The sequence below is a fragment of the Nansenia antarctica genome, assembly GCF_963989245.1.
Source record: "Nansenia antarctica genome assembly, chromosome: 3".
In the NCBI taxonomy this organism is placed as follows: domain Eukaryota; kingdom Metazoa; phylum Chordata; class Actinopteri; order Argentiniformes; family Microstomatidae; genus Nansenia; species Nansenia antarctica.
Genome location: NC_137688.1, coordinates 41,994,101 through 42,014,696, shown reverse-complemented (window position 1 = coordinate 42,014,696; position 20,596 = coordinate 41,994,101). Strand labels below are relative to the sequence as shown.

Here is a 20,596-nt window from a genome sequence, read left to right as displayed (position 1 = left end):
CTGCGGTTGCAGTAATCTCACCTTTTCCTTTATTGGTGGAGTGGTGGTTTTGTTTAGGTGTCACTGGCCCATTTAGACCAAGTGGCAGCACCCACAGAAACAGCACACAAACAAGGTGGGATCCTTCCATTGTTGTTTTTATGTTCTCTTCTGGTATCTGCTGTTTCGTTGACTGGTGGAAAGAAGAAAAACTATTTAGTTATTTATGCACAAATCTATCATCAACATGCTGTTTCGTGAGGAAATGACCCAGCAAGCAAGCTTTTGGTGGCGTGTGGGTGGTGTAACCAGCGGCCCTCTCTCAGCAAAAGCTGTTGGATTAATTTCCTCAAAGTACGACTCAAAGTAGTCACTGACGATTAACGGCAGACATTGTGAAGATATAATACATCACAATAAAAGTCTGAGGGATATTACAGTTTTAATGTCAGTTGTTTTACGTATTCAGATGAAGCATGCTTGCTCAGGAGATCCAACCAGAGAATGACGGTTTCCGTCTTCTTCTGACATACAAACATTTTCTTTTTAGCCATCATAGAGATAGGAATGAGTGTATGATATTTCTCAGGCACGGTTGGATATTATGATCCTATACCTGACTCAATTTGTCAAATCCCACCACACATACACATTTACGCTTTTGTTTTTCTGATAGGATTTCTTTGTACAATTAATATTGTTAGCTAACCTTATCAGGGATTTTGCACATGTGTATTTAGCTTTGTCCCATGCTCGCCTATACGTACATCTATCTATAAATATTGTCAATTGTCATTTATGTAAGAAATGGAAATGTTTTTGACAATTTACTCACCCTTGGCTCATCTTGGCATATACAGTTAGGTCCATATATTTGGACACAGACAGACTTTTTGTTATTTTAGCTGTTTACCAAAACATCTTCAAGTTACTGTTGTATAATCAATATAGGTGCAGACTCTCAGCTTTAGGGTAAGGGTATTCACATCCAAATTGAAGGAAGTGTTTAGGAATTACAGCTCTTTAATATGTAGCTCCCTCTTTTTCAAGGGACCAAAAGTAATTGCACAATTGACTCAAAAGCTGTTTCATGGGCCAGTGTGGGCTATTCCTTCATTATTTCTGTATCAATTAAGCAGGTAAAAGGTTTGAGTTGATTCCAAGTGTGGCATATGCGGTCAACAGAGCTCTCAATGCGAGTGAAACAAGCCATCCTTAGGCTGCAAAAACAACCAAAAAAATCCCATTGCGGGAACATTAGGAGTGGCCAAATTAACAGTTTGGTACATTCTGAGAAAAAAAGAACGCACTGGTGAGCACGGCACCACAAAAAGTTCTGGACGTCCTTGGAAGACAACAGTGGTGGATGATCACAGGATCCTTTAAAGAAAAACACCTTCACAACATCCAGCCAAGTGAAGAACAGTCACCAGGAGGTAGGCATATCATTATCCAAGTCTACCATAAAGGGAAGACTTCACATTAACAAATACAGAGGGTTCACCACAAGGTGCAAGCCCAGTTCTGGAACAGCATTCTTTGGACAGATGAAACTAAGATCAACCTGTACCAGAATGATGGGTAGAAAAAAGTATGGAGAAGACTTGGAACGTCTCATGATCCGACTGTGTATAAAAATGGTTGCAATTCCTAAACGTTTCATACAATATTTTTGTTCAACTGAAAGTCTGCACTTCAATAGCATCTCGATTGTTTCATTTCAAATCCATTGTGGTGGCATACAGGGCCAAAATGTGGAAATTCTGTCACTGTCCAAATATTTCTGGACCTAACTGTATGACATCATCTGAACCACCCATCCCCCAACCCCAGATATGTATACATATATACAATGTATATGTGAAGTGGGACGAGTATGAACTTGTACAGTACTTACCAAAGCCTTCGCACAGTGTAATCCCAGATCCCCTGGTATTCCTTGATCTGATCCAAAGTTCACAAAACTCTAGCTAAACGGCTTGAGTTGGAGTGTCTCAGCTGGACAAGGTCCCCATGCTTGGCTCACATGGAGACAAAGAAGCAGCTGTTGTAGAAGGTGTGAGGCCCCTAGCCTAGTAAAATACGGAACCTGCTCTTGCATCACTTAACAGGAAGTCAGCAGTGAAGTGATGAAAAACACTACCCTGCTCTACTCAGAAATGTCCTCAGTGGTAGGAGAAAGAGCAGATTGCGTAAGGATAAGTAAGGAAGTTGCATAGAATCTGGACTTATTACAGCAATTTGACTTGTATTGGTGTGGGGTATAGATATGTTTTGGAAGTGTCATCTTTTGGTAATATATTTTTTGGCTTATACTTGAAACCACGAAGGTATCTGTGAAACAAAGAGCTGAAAGAAAGTGAAACAAGCATCTTGCCTGGCCTCATCCAGACCACATGGTATACAGCAAGCATTATAAGCATTGTGGTCTGGAGACCACAGTTTTTACTCTTCATAAAAGCCCCAAGTAAGGGGAAATATTCAAGTCATTTTCTGTGTGGGCGTACCAATTGGTTTTTAGATCATGGTTCGTTCAATTCCCAAAAATACAAGATACACCAACCAGCCTAAGGCACAGCCTCTTCATTATCGACATATCTTGCTGACAATATCAAAGAGCCTCACCAGACTCGGAAGTCAGGGACTTTGAGTCAGTTGTTTTAGCCAGGGAACTATCACCCAAAGGTGGTGTGAGAGTAGTTGGCCACCTTCTGGCCACCCTGTCAATACAGGGTATTCTGCTATTTAATCTATATTTACACCTCATTTTAATTTCTCTCATGTGAGTTATTTAGCCTATTTCAGACTTTAACAGAGGAAAGATTTGAAGCTAGTGTAAGAAAATGACGATACACTACTGTCAAAAGATCAGACATGTTTTCATAGATTTTAGAACTGTTGAATCATTGAACCATTGCACAGTGCACAGACAACAAACATTGCACAGACAACAAAGTTAGAAGGAACCTTGAGGTTTTCACTTTCACTGGTCCAAATTAAGAAGTAGACAGTTTATTTTGAAGATGTTCCGTTCAACTTTGCTCTCTTCCATTCTCACACACTGAACAGAACTTTTCTTCCTGGTAACACGAATGCAGATTTAGGAGTGTATTCTAATGCATTAGGCCTATATACAGTAGCCTAACAAATTTGAGAATAATGTTTTATGAGCGAATACTTTGTGAGCGAAGTCTGTTATGCACCTTTATCAATACGGAAACCAGAGTTGTGTAACCAAAGTTTATCACATTTGTAACCAAATATTTAGTTTAAGCCTATTGCTGAAATTTGTGTTTAAAGTAAAAGCGTCTTATATCAATACAAAGTACGATAGAAGCCTAATAGCATCCAAATAATATTTCTCTTTGGTCACAGGAGGTGATTGTACCAAGAGACAACAAGTCTGATAGTAAAAAGTGTATGAATAAACTCCACTCTCCTTTTACGCTACATCATTTGTGGGGGACAATATGTTTACTGCACACTTTTGTGTGTACAGTAACACGCACACTTACTATTCGTGTGTGTGTGTGTGTGTGTGTGTATATAATTGTATTTTCTATGTATACAATATGTACACAAATATACAATGATCTATTTATGAATGTGTCATTATGGCAGGTTCCCTGTTCCGTGCTGCTGCTACTGTGACTTTGAGTATCCTCAAATGTCAAGACTTGCAAATGATATTGATCTTGGATTGGAGGTCATTTTGATTAAGTCACTGAACTTAATCACATGCAGGCTGCTGGGTTCCTGACAAACAGTCATTAGTTTTCAGAGTTTTAATTGACCTATTTCAAAATGAAGGACATCTGCAGGATGGTATTGGGAAGTGCGGTCATGTATGTTAGTGCTGAGTGTGTAATTCCAGTTCAATACTGTGCAACATAGTATGACATTTTTTTTACCCCACTTTCTTAAAACATGCTTTTGTCATATTCTGGTCAGTCTGTGGACACTTTGTTGTGTTTTCTATTAAAACCTTTTAAACTTTTCCCATAGGGATTGCAAACTACGTAGGCGTAGGCCTTTGGTTTTCAAATCATGCTGTAGCTTGCCCACTTAACCTAATCTAGAGCTTATATTTATAGTTAATTTATTAATTTTAATGAATTAAAACCTCCCAAAGGATGTGTTTGTGATTCGGAATAAAAGTCCAGTACCAATTCTTTAATTGCCTACATTAAAACACTTCCAATCTTAATCGAGCCCGTAAATGCAGAGCCACATGATTTGATAACGCTACCAGAATTATTACAGCATCTATTTTTTACTGCTACCTTTGTACTAATGCAATGCTTTGTGTTCATTAGTCCCAACCATTTTCTGAAGTTGTCGACTTCACCACCACTGTTTTACTGCATCGATTTGAAACAAGAACACCATTCACACTTCACAAAACAGCCATTTATTTAGGATAGGGTGTTTAAACAGAAACATTCTTTTTAGAACAGAAAGGAGATAAGAAACTAGGATTAGAAGAGAGGAGTGAGGGAGAGTTAGGAGTTCTGAGACAGCTCGTCTGACACATGTGAAGGTCGACAAAGAGACTCATTACTTTAACAAGCAGTCTTGGCAGGCTATATGCCATCTCGGTGTCCAGCCAAGGATGGCAACTGGCTTTTCAAGTCTTATGTGTTCCTCAATGCCCCTGCTACAGTCTAATGTGTTCCTCAATGCCCCTGCTACACTGCTACAGCATTTGGGCTTCGAATCACTTTAGATGAGGCAAAGGAAGCTTCTGCCCTACCTTTTTTTGCTTGTATACTCATTGCTTTATTTTCTTGTATTTTATGTAACTGATTTTCTTAAAGAGCAAACATCTACAGTACTGCTGTCGTTTTCTGGGAGGAGGGAATCTAGTCGTTGCCACATAAAGTAATGTTCTTCAAAAATCAATCGGTATAAATCATACATTTATATATATATCAAAAAATGCTTCACGGATTACGGATTGTTTCTCCCAGGCGAATACTTTCTACACATGCCCAAGCTTCTTTGTTACAGTTAGCCAATCAAATATTCTCTATACTACTGCCTTGGAGAGAAATGTAAGTGTTCTTAATATGAGTGACTTACTTGTACAAAGATCCTGAACCTTACCTCTGAGGGTAATTAATTTGTGCAGCTGGCAGTGGTTTACTGTTCTTCACATTATTTTAAACTGATCTTCCACTGCTCTGAATTGGCTGAGTCTATGGCCAGTTCTAAAGCTCTCTCTCTCAAAAAAAGGAAATCCCCTTCAGTTAAAAATTATTTGAATTGGCATACTATACAATTATTACGGCTCTACAAATCAAGAAGATTATATGTAAGTTCAAGTTACCTATGTTTAAAGAATATCCAACTGAAATACTCTAAACAAGTTATATAAAGCTCCTCAAATTGATTATAGGTGGCTGACATATTTATGAAATAACATCTAGTTATATTTGGTCTTGACTTCAGAGCTGCCGGACTGGGGCTGAGCTGGCCTTTTTTGCCGTTGACACCTGAGTGAAGTTCAGCCCCTGGCCTGTGCTTTCCTAGGCTGGGGAGGGTTACCCCCTCACACCATTAGGGGCATGTTCTCTAGATCCTCTGGTACCTCCAGACAGGAATCCCTTGAGCTGGAACTCTGCATCTGCATGGCATTTTCTCCTTTCCCAGAATCCATAGCTTTGCTCTTTGCTCCTTCCCCCTCCTCCTCATTCTCTTCCCTATCCCACTCCTCCTCCTCCTCTTCCATCTCACCATCTGCTCTCACCTCCTCCATCATGACGCTAGCGTCGCAGGGCCCCACCAGCCCTCCCTCCTCAGGGAGCTCCGAGCCCCAGTAGCCTGTGCCGCTCACCAGGTCCACCTGGCTGCGAGCAGGGCGGGGGGTGCGTCCACGGCGCCTCAGGCGGCACACCATGCAGGCCAGTACCAGGGTGGACGCCAGCAGGCAGAGCAATACGCCCCAGGTCACGGCTGCCACAATCAGCCCAGACTGGGCGTCGATTAGGCAGCCTGGGCCAGAGGTGATGCTGTTGGTCAGAGTGGTCATGGTCAGGTTGTCAGGTTGGTCGGTGTCGTTCCCTTCACCTAGTGTGGTGAATTTGAAGGCTGGCTGGTCAGTGACTCGGTCTGCTGATGACTGAGCACTGCAGCAGCACCATATCAGCCCAGTGAGGAGGAAGAAGAGGTGGAGAGTGATCTTGGAGCCTTCCATGGTCCTCTAAGGTCTGGGTGAGGGAGAATAATAATGTTCATTAATGCAGATACATAGTAGTCTGTGTATTGTGAGGTGTATTGAGCAATGCTCTATACATTTTGTGAGTTACATGAACAAGCTGCCATATGTTTTCTTGTTTGAGTCAATTCTGCAATACACATCGACAGCTGGTGGAGAGCTGGAATCAGTTAATCTCTTGCTCTGTCTCAGGGGAATTTAATCGAAACTCTGTGTTTCCCTAATTTAAATGTTCATTAGCCCAGATAAGTCTTCAACTTACTGTCACAGTACATCAGAATTTACTCACAATTAATTAATGAACCAGCCAATGTTGCTGACTGGGGTTGAATTCTGATGTATACTCTCTCTTCACCCCTGATGCTGTTGTAGCAAAGCGACTCAAAGTAATGCACAATGCCTCGTAGCACCTGAAAGAAACAAGTCAAGTGTATAGTTAAGGAATCAGTTAGTTAACTTCATACACATGTCTTCACCCGCATACCTTTTGCGATAAAAACACTGTTTATACTGTGCTGAAATAAGGGGTCACATTTAATGTTGACAGGCAGTTTAATGCATCACTTACCTTGGAATGCGTGCGTGTAAAGGGGAGAGAGTGACAAGGGACAAGGAGAGTGGGACCAGGAAGCCATGTGTGGATGTGGTGTGTGTGTGTGTGTGTGTGTGTGTGTGTGTGTGTGTGTGTGTGTGTGTGTGTGTGTGTGTGTGTGTGTGTGTGTGTGTGTGTGTGTGTGTGTGTGTGTGTGTGTGTGTGTGTGTGTGTGTGTGTGTGTGTGTGTGTGTGTGTGTGTGTGAGAGAGAGAGAGAGAGAGAGAAGGCACCTTCTAAGAGAGAGAGAGAGCGTGACTGAGATAGAGGAGGCACCTTCTGCGACCCAGGCCACTTCTGAGATGCTACGACCGCACACTTTCTGTCCCCTCTCTGTTGCTCTTTCAGACCAGGTTATTTCAGGGCTCCTTCAACTTCCTCTGCTGTAGCACAGTTTTCCACATCCTGTAAGAGAAATGGAACAAAGACAAAGGTGTATTCATGTAAAGTGGTATACAGTTTTGTCTTCTTCTTGCGGGCAACAATACAAATGTACTTCTTGACAAACTATGAGCTCTTGTATACTATTTCAGATTCTAGAAAAGGTTATAAAAAGTTACTTTGATAGAAATTGGTGTCGTTTTTGTACCTATTTGGGAATGGAAAATGGCCATGTGAGTCTCTCAACATACACTTTTCTTGTCCACCCAGGTTCAAGACAGGCCAGATCAATGGTGACCTACTCATCTACCACGTCCTCTTGACCCTCAAGCCCTACTATGCCAAGCCTTACGAGATTGTTGTCGACCTTACCCACTTGGGGCCTAGCAACCGCTTCAAGACCGACTTCCTCTCCAAGTGGTTTGTGGTCTTCCCAGGCTTCGCCTATGAGAATGTGGCGGCTGTCTACGTGTACAACTGCAACACCTGGGTGAGGGAGTACACAAAGTACCACGAGAGGCTGCTTACGGCCCTGAAGGGCAGCAAGAGGCTGCAGTTCATAGATTCTCCGGCCAGACTTGCCGATCATGTGGAGCCTGAGCAGCAGAAGCTCCCAGCCGCAACACTGGCCCTGGAGGAGGACCTCAAGGTGTTCCACAACGCCCTCAAGCTGGCCCACAAGGACACCAAGGTCTCCATCAAGGTCAGGCAGGGGAGGGGGAATGAGTAGTTTCACTGAATCAGACTCTCCATTCTATACACGGAGAGTCTATAAATGGCGAACCATAATGCAAGTGGGCCTGGGGGAAGTTATCCTCCCGGTGAATTTGACCAGCGGCACAGACTTTATTGAGGAATATATAGGAGTTGAATTGGTGCTTCAAATCAAACGTTATCAATGGAATATGCACAATATAAGCTGGTCTGTCTTGTCGCTATTTTAGTTTATTCGGCCTTATGATCATGTGTATGTGCCCTCTATACAGTGGGAAATAAGTATTGAACACATCAACATTTTGTCCAGTATTTCCAATGAGCCTATTCAAGTGAAATTTGCACCAGACTTTGGTATTAACTCAAACAATACAGACAAAAAAATCTAAACATTATGTGAATAAAGTTATGTGTAATAAAGTGGAATGACACAGGAAAAAAGTATTGAACACACTAACTGAAATGAATTCAATACTTAGTGGAGAAGCCTTTGTTTATAATGACAGCTTCAAGTTGCAGCAGGTTCATCTCAAGAATCTCTCTGTACATGGCTCCATTCATTGTTCCTTCAATGATATGAAGTCTACCAGTACCACAAGAGGAGAAACAGCCCCACACCATGATACTTCCACCTCCAAACTTCACTGTTGGTATAGTGTTATTCGGGTGATATGCAATGCCATTTCTCCTCCAAACATGTACAAGTAAAATGTTGGTCTCATCTGACCAGAGTTCTCCCAGTAGTTCACTGGCTTGTCCAAATGTTGTTTGCCAAACCTTAAACGAGCTTCAACATGTATTATTTTCAGTAGTGGAGTCTTGCGGGCTGAGCGTGCGGTCATGGCATGAGGCCATGGCGGTGGAGTGCATTGCCTACTGTCCTTTCTGTCACAGTTGTACCTGCTGCCTCCAAGTCTTTCTGGCGCTCTTTCCTAGTGGTCCTTGGCTCTTTGGCAACTCTTTTAAGTATCCCTCTGACTCCCTGATCAGAAATCTTGCGAGGAGCTCTGGTGCGTGGCGGGTTGATGGTGGAGTGATGTTGCTTCCACAGATAATGTCCCCAATGGTGCTTACTGGAAGATTCAGAAGTTGAAATACGTCTGTAGCCAATTCCATGTTCATGTTTTGCAACAATCTGGTTGCGAAGGTCTTGAGACAGCTCTTTGCTTTTACCCATCATTAGATGTTTGTTGTGTGGCACCTTGGTAACAATAAAAAACCTTTTATAGCCCATCAATATATTCTAACCCAGCTGACATTAATTAGCACCGATTGGAGGTAGAGTTGTCTCCTAATTAGTTATGGTTTTCAGCTGGTTCCTTTCCTTTCCTTGCTGGGGTGTACTGCTTTTTCTTAGGCCCTGTCCACACCTATACGTTTTTTTGATAAACGTGGATTTTTATATTCGTTTTGGGGGGTTCGTCCAGACGCAAACGAGTTTTTGCCCCCTGAAAACGAAGATGTTTAAAAACGCCTGCCAGAGTGAAGATGTTTAAAAAACGCTGTATATTCGCCGTATATTTGTGACGTGTGGACGAGATAGACGGAGCTTTTTGTATTCGTCACGTCATCATGCGCGTAGATTTCTATGATCATGCGCACTGCAGCTGTTTGCTGTTCCCTCCAACGTCATATCCTAGCACCAGTAACTACTTTGTTTACAACAGGCAACGGTGTTCGAGGCTACACAAGCGAGGAAAATGGATGTGAACAAAGTGCTTCTAGTTCTTTCACTGTTAACTGGACTTTTAACCTGTTTACGGATAAATGCACAGTTAATGATCGAGAACATTGAGAGACAGAGGCGTCTGATTGGCCAGCGGGGCTATGGGGATAATATTATATCGCCGACTACTGGTGTGGAATGTTCAATGCCAGCGTTTATATTGCGTTTAAACATGCTGGTGTGGACGGTAATATTTTTATATATGAAAAACGTTTATCAAAAAAACGTATAGGTGTGGACAGGGCCTTAGTGTGTTCAATACTTTTTTCCTGTTTCATTCCACTTTATTACACATAACTTTATTTACTATATTTCGACTTTAATGTTTAGATTTTTTGTCTGGATTGTTTGAGTTAATTCCAAAGTCTGGTGCAAATTTCACTTGAATAGGCTCATTGGAGATACATTTACTGGACAAAATGTTGATGTGTTCAATACTTATTTCCCCCACTGTGTGTGTGAGTCTTAACACCAGTTTGGTCCCCTCCCAGGTGGGCTCCACAGCAGTGCAGGTGACCTCAGCGGAGCGTACACGCGTCCTGGGCCAGCCCGTCTTCCTCAACGATGTGTACTATGCATCGGAGATCGAAGAGATCTGTCTGGTGGACGAGAGCCAGTTCACCCTCACTATGGCTAACCAGGGCACACCCCTCACCTTCATGCACCAGGAGTGCGACGCCATCGTCCAGTCCATCATCCACATCCGCACGCGCTGGGAGCTGTCACAGCCAGACTCCATCCCCCAGCACACCAAGATCAGGCCGAAGGACGTTCCAGGCACCCTGCTCAACATCGCCCTGCTCAACCTGGGCAGCTCTGACCCCAGCCTCAGGTCAGCCAATTCACAAAGCTGTCATTGGGGAGAACGGCATGCTGGGAAATGTAGTCCTGTGAATGTCTCAGGAAAAGAGTTGGTCGCCCAAAGTGGTTTGGCTTTTCGTCAGTATTAGAAGGTCCAAGATTGGAGCTATTTTCATGATGTTGCATTTAAGCATCACATTTTCCAGCTGTTGTTACTTATGTTGTGATGTATTGGTATCTCCATAGAGGCCTATGCAGGCTTGCTTGGTCATTAAGTTAATGCATGGTGCTTGTAATCGACCAATGATATTGATCAACTCTTTTGTACTTGAATCTCAGGCCTTTATTCTTAAACCTTAGTACAGTATGAAAAGTGCTTAGTAAAATAAGAGATTACTGCTAAGTGGCTTTATCCCCTGATCCTACATACTACAGTAACAAAGACCAGGGGATACAATGGTGACTTTATGTTTAAGCTTTTCAAGGCTTTTCTCATGGGAATCCATCTGGCAGGGTCAATTCCATTTCAATTCAGATAATTCACAGAAGTGATTTTGAGTTCAGAGTTGACTGATTTGAAATAGGACTCGCCTAAAAGTGGTTCTTATGCTATAGATTTTCCCCGTCGCATTCGTTTTGTTAACTAGATGGCCGATCAATGTTCCTTACAGGTCTGCAGCCTATAACCTCCTGTGTGCCTTGACCTGCACCTTCAATCTGAAGATTGAAGGCCAGCTGCTAGAGACCTCTGGTCTGTGTATCCCAGCCAACAACACCCTGTTCATAGTCTCCATCAGCAAGACGCTGGCCGCCAACGAGCCCCACCTCACGCTGGAGTTCCTGGAGGAGTGCATCTCTGGCTTCAGCAAGTCCAGTGAGTGAGACACACACACACATGCAGAAAAGCACAGGTGCATACAAATGCAACACAGAAGCGTGTGCGCACGCACGCACACACACGCACATACACACATGCATACACACACACACACACACACACACATATGCATACACACATACACACATGCATACACACACATGCATACACACACACACACACACACACACACAAACACACACACACAGATAACACCAGCTCCTCTACCAGTACTACAGTGATGGAGCACCTCTAATGAATGTGGGTGCTGCAGTGTGGAGTTTGGTGTGTGAATGAATGACATGACAGGCCTGCTGCATGACTCACAGTTACGGCTCAGTGCACACTGATGGATAAGGCAATCACACAGTACCCCCAAAAACTAATGGCTTTTACATCAACTGGTTGACATGGATCGTTGTGTGTGTGCGTGTGTGTGTGTGCGCGTGTGTGTGTGTGCGTGTGTAGGTATAGAGCTGAAGCACTTGTGTCTGGAGTACATGACTCCCTGGCTGCTCAACCTGGTGCGCTTCTGCAAGCACAACGATGACGCCAAGCGCCAGCGCGTCACCGCCATCTTGGACAAGCTCATCACCATGACCATCAATGAGAAGCAGATGTACCCCTCCATCCAGGCCAAGATCTGGGGGAGCCTAGGCCAGGTAAGGGCCAGGGGGCTGCCATTCCCTTCATCACGACATACAAACATGGAGCTCCCTACAGTAAAATCTTAACAGCAACAGCTCTTTCTGGGTCGAAGTTACCCTTCCGCACAGAGCTTAAACAAGTTAAACTACCCACATTGTAATCGCTTACCTATTCCTAACTGTTATCAGGATGAACAAATGTCTGATTCTTTATCATCGGTTTGGTGGCAAACCTCTACCAACTCCTCTACCAACTCCTTACCTCATACCTCAATGCCTCATATCGCACTACTACTACTACTATCCTTTTGACTACATAATGTAGAAAATCTTTGTTTTCACATATGTAGACCGTGGTATGGTGCTGGAGATAATGACAAATGGGTAAAGTGTTCCTTTAACCCAGCACAGATTTTCCTAGTCCAATACAAACTTTCTATGTTGGCTTGTTTGGAGATTGAGGCTTGCAAAAATGGGAGGCAATCCTGGAGAAGGCAGGGATGTAGTGTATGTTGTTTATAGGCCAGGGGAATGACTTATGAATACATATCCAATATTCAGAGGCGCAATGTGTATGCAACATAACATTCACAAATATCCACATTCACTGATATTCAAGAGTTTTATCCAAAGCGACTTACAACAAATACATACACAATACATTTGACATACATTTGAATACATAAAGACACACCAGCATATTGTTTACACACTAGCATAATTGTTATCGTATTATTTCTGAGAGCAATCTAAAATGAAAATATAGCCTTTACACCAAGGCACGTTTGTAGATATTAGGGTAGGTGTAAGCAATAGGTGAGCAAAGGGTACAGGCTATATGATAATAGGTCCTCCTTGGAGGTTTTATGTGGAATATTGCTTATTTGGGTTGGGTCTACTGTTCATGTATGTGACCTTGTGACCCCTATTTTCTGCCCCTCAGATAACAGACCTGCTTGATGTGGTGTTGGACAGCTTCATCAAGACCAGTGCCACTGGGGGCCTGGGCTCTATCAAGGCTGAGGTCATGGCTGACACTGCTGTGGCACTGGCCTCAGGGAACGTCAAACTTGTCTCGAGCAAGGTGAGCTAACACATGCTAATTCAGCTAACAACCCTGGTTATGTCAATTTAAAATGCTTCAATTTATAACAATTGTGTCAAATCACGTCTCATGTTCACACAGCTAGCTCTCCTCTCTGATTTAAAATCCAAATGCACTTCAGTGTTACGAGTAAACATGGCAAGCACCCCCTGCCTGAATGTTAGTCCCAGGGTATCACTACTAACATTTCCATCTATGTCAGTGTCTATGCTAACACCAATAACACTAATTCACGACTCCATGTTTATGCTTCTATAGTGCCCATATTTCAGTACGTTAACCCAGCTTCTATGCTTCTCTTTGGCAGTGCCAAATGCTCACACGGCTAATATTCCGGTATCCCACCAAGGCATCATTGTCCTTGTCCTCAACGAACTCTGATTGGAACTCTATGACTGCTTTCCTCTCAGAGCACCCATGATGTCAGAGTCCTTCACAAAGTCCACTCCAATAGAGTGCTGTCAGAATCTTAAGCATTGTCCTAAGAGTCCTCCGGATCCTATGGATATAGGCTATATACCGTATTAATCAAGTCTAAGAAGGCTTGGCTTAATCTCTAGAAAGGGAAAGTTTGTGGTTGAAGTGATATAGTATGATGCAGGCAGTTTTGGCACAATAACTGGACGAGTGTAGCACAGAAGAATGCATTTTGTTTTGACTGCTAAAATAAATATCTGACCTAACAAAAAAACTAGTACTGGTACCAAATGAAATAGAAGCATACTTACCAATGTAGTTAAACTATGTTTTATGTTCCGTCAAACCATTCCTTTTCCCCAGTTATCTGATATCCAAACTGACCGACTCATCCAGTCATTGTCAATCATCTATGTGCTCTTTATTCCAATTCTCCCTCCTACTAAGATAGACAAAAACGCACACAGCAGAAAAAAACAACAGTAAGCCAGGCCCTCGCTCCTATTATGGAGACACTGTAGTGCCATGGTAGTGAATGGTAGTCATTGTGAAGATGTTTTGCTAAGGGACAGCGAGCAAAGTAGCTATTTGTGTCCAACCGCCACAGATCTGTGTATTAGTTTGCGGAGGGACTGATCGATTGACATTTAGCTTCATTTTTAAAAATGTTTGATCACAAGTACAAGTCAAAAATATTATTCCTAATGTTGACTGGATCAATATGGAGGCCTTGTTTATTTGGCATGTGTCAGCCTACTACTGATGTCACGACAGGCCACTGGGGAGGTACAATAAGGCTTTTGTCTGTTCCTCTTGGCCACTGTGTTACCCAAGGCTTGAGCCAATGGAGTTTTCTTTATAGATATAATCTCTGCTATCTTCTCTCTTCACTGTATTACGACAACATCCAAAAGTACATCTTAAGTGTTATGAAGGATACTGTAGAAATGTCATTTAATGTTGAAAGATGATTGAATGACCCTATAAATCCCCTGGCAGGTGATTGGTCGGATGTGCAAGATCATCGATAAGACGTGTCTGTCGCCCACGCCCACACTGGAGCAGCACCTGATGTGGGATGACATTGCCATCCTTGCGCGCTACATGCTAATGCTATCTTTCAACAACTCCCTGGACGTGGCGGCCCACCTGCCTTACCTCTTCCACGTGGTGACCCTGCTGGTGGCCACTGGCCCGCTGTCCCTGAGGGCCTCCACCCACGGCCTGGTCATCAACATCATCCACTCCCTCTGTACCTGCTCCCAGCTCAATTTCAGTGGTGAGGCACCAACTCAGCCGACTACACCACGCCACCATCAAGCTAACTTTAGCACCAGGTTTAGGCTACTTTCTTGCCAACTGTATTGTAAGCGTTCTAGCTGAGTTCTAGCTTTAGGATAGTTTCAGTCCTAGCATTAGGCTAGTTTAGTGCAAGATTTTATCTCAATGAGACTATCTAGATAAAAAAAATAGTGTTACAATTAATAGCTGGGCTCCATTGTATAGGTTGTTTGGCAACTAACCAAAGAGGCAAAACAGTTCAGTATACTGTACATTCATTGAGGATGTTTCATGTGTAGGTTAGAGTAGCATGCCGTGGCTTGGTTATTGATGTTTATGTATGCTACGCCATGGCCAGGGCTCCCTTGCAAAATCGATACTATCTCAGGGGACATTGCCTCGTTAAATAAAGGATCAACTGAATGACAATTGTTTGAGAGCCATAATGTAAACATGCTGTATGTAACCATGCAATTGCCCCTCATTATTGCTCATTAATACTCTAAGTGACTAGTACAACAAAAAGGACAGACATATAAGTTAAGAAAATGTATTCCATGATAATGATAGCAATAGTAATAATGATAATCCACAGTTTTATGTGCGAACAGAGCTTTAAAAATGCAAAGGGGTCGATTGTTCTGTTTGTTCTCTCTATAAATGTGTTTGTTTATCCCTTATAGAATATATTTAGTCTAGTCTTAAGACAGAACTTGTGCGTTTCTCTTTCAGAGGAGACCAAACAGGTTTTGCGGCTGAGCCTGACTGAGTTCTCCCTCCCGAAGTTCTACCTGTTGTTTGGGATCAGCAAGGTCAAGTCTGCGGCTGTCATCGCCTTCCGCTCCAGCTACCGCGACCGCTCCTTCTCCCCAGGCTCCTACGAGAGGGAGACCTTCGCCCTGTCCTCACTGGAGACGGTCACCGAGGCCCTGCTCGAAATAATGGAGGTGGGGCTTGCATTGGCTGTGGCACATACACACACACACACACACACACACACGTTAACACACACACACACACACACACACACACACACACACACACACACACACACATCTCTCACTCTCCCTCCACATTCGCTCATACACACATACATACACACACACAAATAAAATACTGTATTCTATGTATATTTGTGAGTTAAGTTACTGTGTCTATATGCCTCCTCTTTAGGCATGCATGAGGGACATCCCAGCATGCAAATGGCTGGACCAGTGGACAGAGCTGTCTCAGAGGTATGCTCTCAACCTCTCCACACTAAAAGCCACACCATCTAAAAGCTGTTATCCTGGTCAATACAAATGCAATACCCTACTCTACCCATACTTGATATTGGTGTGTGTGTGTGTGTGTGTGTGTGTGTGTGTGTGTGTGTGTGTGTGTGTGTGTGTGCGTGTGTGCGTGTGTGCGTGTGTGTGTGTGTGTGTGTGTGTGTGTGTGTGTCCGTGTCCGTGTCCGTGTCCGTGCCCGCCCGTGTGTGTCTGTGTGTCCCCGTGTGTGTGTGTGTGTGTGTGTGTGTGTCCGTCCGTGTGTGTCCGTGTCTGTGTCTGTGTCTGTGTGTGTGTCTGTGTGTGTGTGTGTATGTGTCCACCACCAGGTTTGCGTTCCAGTATAACCCCTCACTGCAGCCCAGGGCATTGGTGGTGTTTGGCTGCATCAGTAAGAGGGTGACCCACGGCCAGATTAAACAGATCATCCGCATCCTCAGCAAGGCCAGCCCACTGCTCAGCATAGACCGGGTGGGTCTCCACACACACACACACACACACACACACACACACACACACACACACACACACACACACACACACACACACACACACACACACAGTGTTGTCATTCATCTAGGGCTTCAAACATCCTGACAGGTTTTTCTTCGATTTGACACCCAGTGTGGAGTTGAGCGTATGTTACTCTCTAATAGCTCTGAGAGTGCTAAGTATTGTCAGACTCTGTCTCTGTCAGCTCTGTCACTCCCCCTCCTCCCCTTTCTCTCTTTCCTCTCCCTCCATCCCTCTATTTCACTCTTTCTCTCTTCCTCTCTCCAGTATTCATGCTTCACTAACAACCTCCCTCCTCGTTTCTTCCTCCATAGGGGCTGGAGAGCTGCTTAAAGGGGCCTGATCATTACAACAGCCAGGTTCTAATAGAGGCTACTGTCATCGCTTTGACCAAGCTGCAGCCTCTTCTCAGCAAGGTACAGCAATGTCTGAATTCCTCATCTTAATACCAAACAAGATACCATGAACTGAACTGAACTGTCTCTGATGGGGGGCGGGGGGGGGGTTTAGACACATTGTGCTGTATGAACATGGACAGGCAGTGTCTGTATCATATACATACAAACAATTAATAACCGAGGGAGGGAGGGAGGGAGGTGTCTTTGTCTCTCTTGAGTGTGTGTGTGCGTGTGTGCGTGCTTGCCAGGTGCCTGCTTGCCTGTCTGCGTGTATAGTGATGGTAATGATGTGATGCGATACTGCAGGACTCCCCCATGCACAAGGCTCTGTTCTGGGTGGCTGTAGCCGTGCTGCAGCTGGATGAGGTCAACCTGTACTCTGCTGGGACAGCCCTACTAGAACAAAACCTCCACACACTGGACAGCCTACGGGTCTTCAATGACAAGGTAACACACACACACACACACACACACTTTGTAAGTCAGCAGTAGAATCTTGTAGTTGATACAGTCTTTGATAGGGAGCCTGGGGAGGTCATAATGAAAAAAGGAAGTCTTGTGATCTCCAAACCTATAACCCATATGCCTGCCCCCTTCTTCTCTCCCTTCCTCACCCTCTCCCCCACGGTCCCCCAACCCTTCTCCTCCCTCCCTCTCTCCTCTCCTCCTCCTGTCCAGAGCCCAGAGGAGGTATTTATGGAGATTAGACGTCCTCTGGAATGGCACTGTAAACAGATGGACCACTTTGTAGGCCTGAACTTCAGCTCCAACTTCAACTTTGCCCTGGTGGGCCACCTGCTCAAAGGTAAGGCATTGTCAGGTTGGGGGGGGGGGGGGGTAAAATAATAAGGTGTTGAGGGGGTAGTGGTGGCTAGTGGATAGTGAGTTGGACTGGTGGTAATCAGAAGGTCATGAGTTCAAATCCCACCCGGTAACACTCACCTCTCACCTCTATCGACCTCCGTCTACTCCTTAACTCCAAAAAGACCAAATGTATTCTGTTCGACCGGGGGAAACAACGTCCCCAGCCCCCCCAAGATCTCCTGCGCCGATGACTCTGAATTGGAGTTTGTCATGTCCTATAAATACCTAGGCCTCTGGCTGGACTCGTCTCTTTGTTTTACGACTCACATTGATAACCTTCAGGCCAAAGTCAAAGCTAGATTGGGCTTCCTGTTTCGCAAGGCATCCTTCGCACATTCCGCTAAACACACCTTTGTGAAGATGACCATACTTCCCATGCTGGACTAGGGTCTACAATCTATGAAATGGCATCAAAGTGTGCCCATGCGAAACTTCACACAACACACTCCACCACTCAGCCATTCGCTTTGCCACTGGTGCACCCTTCACTACTCACCACTGTGATCTCTATAAACTTGCGGACTGGCCCTCCCTCCATACTAGGCGGCTTCTTCACTGGCTTCAATTAATTTATAAAACAATCCTGTTTCATCTCTCCTGCACGTCTCTCACAATACTCCTTCACGATTAGACCACTTTGCAGAACACACTCAAACTCAGATCACTTACCATTTTCAAAAAGAAACTTCAACAGGTCATAGTTGATTGTTCCTGCTGATTGCCCCCCCCCCTCCCCCCACATACACATGCGCACACACACAACCCCCCTCCCCCCTCTCTTTTCACCCATTGACAGTTGACTTTGTTTTTACTTATTTTATCTTTATCTTTGCCATTCTCATGTATTGTATGTATTGTTTTGTGTTGACCCAGTGTATCTCTGTGTATATGTTTGTTTTTATTCTTGCCGGGGCCTCTTGGCTAGATCATCCTTGTAAATGAGAATTTGTTCTCAGTGGATTTTATCTGGTAAAATAAAGGTTAAATAAAATAAATAAAAATAAAAACACCACCACTAGTGTGCCATGAGGTAAGGCACTTAGCCTTAAGTTACTCCAGAGAGAGTATCCCTGTCATCTCTAATTGCAAGTCTCTGTGGGTAAAAGTGTCTGCTAAGTGGTGAAAATGTAAATGTCAATGGATATAATGTCAATGGGATCACCTGTGTGTCAAAGGGTGAACAGAAGTGGCCTGACTGGTGTACTAGCTAAATAGAAGCCACTCAGTCAGAGACCAGAATTGGGGCTATTGACAATGTGTCCTTGTATTCCAGTTACACAAAGCTTGGCAGCACTACTTGATCTTGTTGTTGGGTGCTTCTGCTTGTTGCCACTCTTCTGTCTCTCCACTGTCTGTCATTAGCTGCAGCTGTCCACTAAAGGCTCGTATTTTGACACAATTTAAGCATGTGGAATTTCCAATGCTCTTGTGTTTTCTGTGTGCGAGTTTGCACATGTGTGTAGGCTACAAACAACAGAAAGGAGGAATGGCGTGCTCAACTCATTGAGCATGCCATTGGTTGTAAAATGCCATTATGGTCAACCCTGAAGGCGAATGCTGAAACTGTGTTTGACCACTGCTGCAACTTTGCATTGAGCCACCGAAAGCAATTTAAGAGGGTACTGGGTTTGGTTTTCTTTTCTGTGTAGGCTACAGACACCCATCCCCCACCACAGTAGCACGGACTGTGCGTATCCTTCACACCTTGTTGGCCTTGGTAGGGAAGCACCTCAACTGTGACAAGTTTGAGGTGAACATCCAGAGTGTGGCCTACCTGGCAGGTGAGTCCCAAAGCACTGCACCTCAGTGTGTCCACACACATTGCACCAACATATTGCTGTTTCATAGCGTCGATGGAGTGTTAATGTGTTAAAATCCATGAGTGTTAATGTTTCAGATAATTTTTGTGATCCGTTATGTGATGTCATCTGTCCAGCGTTGCTCACCGTTTCGGAGGAAGTGCGCAGCCGCTGCAGCCTGAAGCACCGGAAGTCGCTACTGCTCTCCGACCTGGAGAACGTTGGCATGGACGTCTACTCTACTTTGCACCACAGTGACCCTAGCTGCAGGTGAGGTCCATGTATGATGTTTTGATACTGTTGTTCATTATGTTCAGTTGAAATGTAGTGACACCGGTTCCCATCTCTCTCTTCTCACTCACACACACACGCACACACACACACACACACACACACACACACACACACAGGACGCTGCGAGAGAGCCAACCGTGGGCCTCACCCAGGGTGTCTGAACGCTACCTGGCAGCCTACTACCCCACAGTGGGGCAGATCAGCCCCCGCACACGCAAGTCCATGAGCTTGGACATGGGCCAGCCCTCCCAGGCCAACGCCAAGAAACTGCTGAGTAAGAGAGTTCTGTTGCAGAAGATTTACTTATACCACGGTTCCCACGGGTCATGGGATTTTTTGAAAAGTCATGGAATTTTTTAATGTGTATTTCAGTCATAACGTCAGAGGACTTGATGTAGGGATGGAAAGTCATGGAATTTTACATGGATCCCTGTTTAGAACTCCAATTAAATCTGTCAGTTTTTTAAATTCTGTATTCCTTTTTCCTGTGTCCTTTGCAAGTGGGGTTGCTTTTTAATGCTTTATTTGAATCCATTATTTGGTTGTAACTAAGAAAGCTCATGGACTTGGTGGTTTGTTTGAAAGTCAGGAGAAGCTGGTAGTGTGGAAGTGAATGAAAAGCAGCCTGTGCTCTGTGTACAGGGAGTAGCAGCAGCTGGAGAGTGATCACAAATGTTGAATTTATGTGACCATAATTGCAGCTTGCACCAGTGCGTCGGATTTC

At 44.1% G+C, this 20,596-nt stretch overlaps 1 protein-coding gene across 6 annotated transcripts in view; it reads left to right on the top strand.

Annotated features, from left to right (window-relative positions):
- The window catches only part of nf1a (neurofibromin 1a), a gene marked incomplete at its 5' end in the record, with an annotated part of 78,789 nt that overhangs the window by 48,262 nt on the left and 9,931 nt on the right, over nucleotides 1-20,596 (top strand). For 5 of the 6 annotated variants that reach the window (XM_080525617.1, XM_080525615.1, XM_080525614.1 and 2 more), the window contains 15 exons: nucleotides 7,439-7,871; nucleotides 10,100-10,440; nucleotides 11,081-11,283; nucleotides 11,755-11,948; nucleotides 12,877-13,017; nucleotides 14,455-14,734; nucleotides 15,469-15,683; nucleotides 15,910-15,971; nucleotides 16,334-16,475; nucleotides 16,832-16,933; nucleotides 17,222-17,362; nucleotides 17,594-17,720; nucleotides 19,429-19,560; nucleotides 19,716-19,848; nucleotides 19,989-20,146. In XM_080525617.1, the coding sequence (XP_080381743.1) occupies nucleotides 7,439-7,871; nucleotides 10,100-10,440; nucleotides 11,081-11,283; nucleotides 11,755-11,948; nucleotides 12,877-13,017; nucleotides 14,455-14,734; nucleotides 15,469-15,683; nucleotides 15,910-15,971; nucleotides 16,334-16,475; nucleotides 16,832-16,933; nucleotides 17,222-17,362; nucleotides 17,594-17,720; nucleotides 19,429-19,560; nucleotides 19,716-19,848; nucleotides 19,989-20,146 (2,804 nt within the window). Of the gene's footprint in view, nucleotides 1-7,438; nucleotides 7,872-10,099; nucleotides 10,441-11,080; nucleotides 11,284-11,754; nucleotides 11,949-12,876; nucleotides 13,018-14,454; nucleotides 14,735-15,468; nucleotides 15,684-15,909; nucleotides 15,972-16,333; nucleotides 16,476-16,831; nucleotides 16,934-17,221; nucleotides 17,363-17,593; nucleotides 17,721-19,428; nucleotides 19,561-19,715; nucleotides 19,849-19,913; nucleotides 20,147-20,596 lie in introns of all 6 variants that reach the window. The other variant, XM_080525612.1, reaches the window with a different exon arrangement.